General features: G+C 38.9%; 2 protein-coding genes across 2 annotated transcripts in view; both read left to right on the forward strand.

Moving 5' to 3' along the window:
* Positions 1 to 2,100, forward strand: part of LOC109240780 — a 10,502-nt gene extending 8,402 nt beyond the window's left edge. Inside the window, exon 3 of the mRNA XM_019407462.1 lies at positions 2,083 to 2,100. Within this exon, the coding sequence (XP_019263007.1) occupies positions 2,083 to 2,100 (18 nt within the window). The remainder of the gene's footprint in view (positions 1 to 2,082) is intronic.
* Positions 2,030 to 2,708, forward strand: LOC109240799 (histone H2B.2). Its single transcript, XM_019407484.1, has one exon. It carries the CDS (start codon positions 2,109 to 2,111, stop codon positions 2,532 to 2,534), a length of 426 nt encoding a protein of 141 aa, XP_019263029.1. The 5' UTR covers positions 2,030 to 2,108; the 3' UTR covers positions 2,535 to 2,708.
* Positions 2,709 to 2,945: the final 237 nt, after the last annotated feature.

Consider the following 2,945-nt stretch of genomic DNA (forward strand, 5'->3'; position numbering starts at 1 on the left):
AGTAACCATCTTTGCTAATTCTTCACGATCTTTATTAGGATCGTAATATAAAATACCACCGGTCACAGTGTTAATTCCTGGTTGAACTAGATTTGAACCTGTACTAGGGTTAACCGCAGTATCTACACTTGTCCCCTCTTGCTGCGCTTTCATTTGTAAATATTTAACTTTATCTCTAGGGTGTGTTTGTATGTGCCTAGCCAAACTACCCGTACCACTACGGTCTCCAGTATATTTATGCGCCAGCAATTTCCCACAAGTTTTACACCTAGCCTTATTTTGTTCTCTTACTTGAGTAAAAAAATTCCAAACTAATGATGTTTCTAGGTGTTTAGAAGGTTGTCTATTAAAAATAGGGGTTTCTACAGGTGGGTCGGGCGGGGCATCAGTTGGGTTATTAACAGGACTAGTAGGTGAATCATCTAAATCCGGTTGGGTTTCATCTACATCCTCATTTTCCTCATCATTTTCTAAGATAGTTTGATTAGGATAAAGAGCATTCATAACTTCTTCATTTAATTGTTCACCTTGTGCAACATTATGGCAAAATTCACTATCGGAAAATTGAAAACAAGGGTTATCACTATCAAGAATAATAGGAGCAGCAGGACGGGTAATAGGTCTGGGTCGGGGAGCCGGGGGAAGGGTAGTAGGTTGGAGACTACTTTCACCAATTTTAGCTTTTCCCTTACCACCAAACATTTTTTTCAAAGAAAATGCCATATTAATTACAATTATGCAAACTAAACACACAAAAATATATTCTTAAAAGTTAAGAGTTGGAACGAGTTTACTGAATTGCCGAACAACTTCTTGAAAATTGAAAATCGTTGAAGACTTGAAGACTTGAATACTTCAATTCACCAACTTCACAATTTTTCACGAAATTGCAATAATAAAATAAGCAATTATAGAAGAGAAATTAGATATAGATTGAGAGAGATTGAGAGAGATTGAGATAGATTGATGAATTGGTGAGTAAAAATGAAAGAATGAGGGGGTATTTATAGTTGAAAATTGGGGAAAAGTGTAATTATATAAAGTTTGGGGTTAAAATAAAGTTTGGGGGCCAAATGGCTATTTTTTAAAATTCCAAACGGTTGAAAATTAAAGGCCAACGGCTAGATTTTAAAATCTGACCGTTGGCTATTTTTTAAAAAAAAAAACTTTTTTTTTTTTAAAAATTAGCCGTTGGAGCCCGTTAGGACCGCTAGGCCCGGTTGAACCGGCCCAGGACCGCCTGCCGGTCCCGGGCTTAGCGGTCCCGGTCTCGTGGGCTACACGAGCAAGACCGGCCCGTCACGGGCTTCTTACCCATTAAGGGACCGGCCCACCAGGACCGGCCCGCCGGGACCGTTTAGCCCGTTAGGACCGCGGGCCCGGTCCGGTCCCGGTCCCAGACCGGCCCACATACAGCCTTAATTGAAAGAAAATACCATTTTCACAACCATTACAATTACTTTTTTAGCCTAAGTATTTTGATACATTTGAGCGCATAATTGTACATGCTAAAATATACTGAAATCGAGGACATGATTCTAGCAACAAATATTACAACTAAACATACTAAAATAACAAGAAACGTAAAACTCAGAGAAATCACATAGAAATTTGATTTTCCCTTGTCCAACACGTGTTACATAGCCTCATAAAATTTGGCTCATCCTATTTCTGGCCATTACAATAACAAATTTACAGCTTGAATTGGAGCCAAAATTTCCAAATTAGAATTCGGATAATCTCATCCGCAGCCACTTCACACCTTTTTCCAATTTTTTTCAAATCTCCACGTCATCGATCCACGACACTACCTTAAAACGAATAACAGATACCCACGTGTACTTCTAAAGCAGTAACCTGTACACATTTCCTACTTTTCACGCATCCTCTATCAACCGTCGATCTCATTTTCAAGTACTTCGCCAATCAACGGTTCTAATCATTCCAGCTCATCAATCCACGCCACTCTCTATTCTCCAATTAAAACAAACATCAACAATGTATAAATACCAAACGCTCATTTCTCATTTTCAACATCGCATTACATTTTGCTTCTGTACAACAAATCTCTATACTTTACAGTTTACTCTCCCTCTTTAGAATTTTCAATGGCTCCCAAGGCAGAGAAGAAGCCCGCCGAGAAGAAGCCGGCTGAGGAGAAGGCTCCGGCAGAGAAGAAGCCAAAGGCCGGGAAGAAGCTGCCAGCGAAGGAAGGCGCAAGTGGTGCAGACAAGAAGAAAAAGAAGGCTAAAAAGAGTGTTGAAACCTACAAGATCTACATCTTTAAGGTGCTCAAGCAAGTTCATCCAGATATCGGGATCTCAAGCAAGGCTATGGGGATCATGAACAGTTTTATCAACGATATTTTTGAGAAATTGGCTCAGGAATCTTCTAGACTTGCGAGGTATAATAAGAAGCCGACTATTACTTCCAGGGAAATTCAGACCGCGGTCAGATTGGTGCTACCCGGTGAATTGGCTAAGCATGCTGTTTCTGAAGGAACCAAGGCTGTGACTAAGTTTACTAGTTCTTAAGTTAATAGGTTATGTCGGAAAATTTGGCAATTTAGGGTTGTTTGGGGAATTAGGCTTAGGGTTATCTGGGAAATTTGGGAAACTAGTTTTCCTTCTTTCTTTTGATTTCTGATTTTCGATATTGTAACTAAACTCACTGTTGCTAAGTGAATGAACAAATCTACATTTTGGATATTGCTTGTTACATCCTTGCTAATTATTGGCTGTCAATTGAAATGGAGTTCTAAATCATTTGTTATTGGCGTTATCTTTGTTAATTCAAAAATGATATCAGCATTGTTGTATTTTGGTTAAGATATCTGGTATTGTATATACCACACAAGATATCTTAAGTAGCACTAGATAATTGTATTTTGTTCGTCTCTAGGGAAGGTCTAAGAGAAAATTACTTTGAGGTTGCTGGAATGACAA

The sequence above is a fragment of the Nicotiana attenuata genome, unplaced genomic scaffold (assembly GCF_001879085.1).
Source record: "Nicotiana attenuata strain UT unplaced genomic scaffold, NIATTr2, whole genome shotgun sequence".
NCBI lineage: Eukaryota > Viridiplantae > Streptophyta > Magnoliopsida > Solanales > Solanaceae > Nicotiana > Nicotiana attenuata.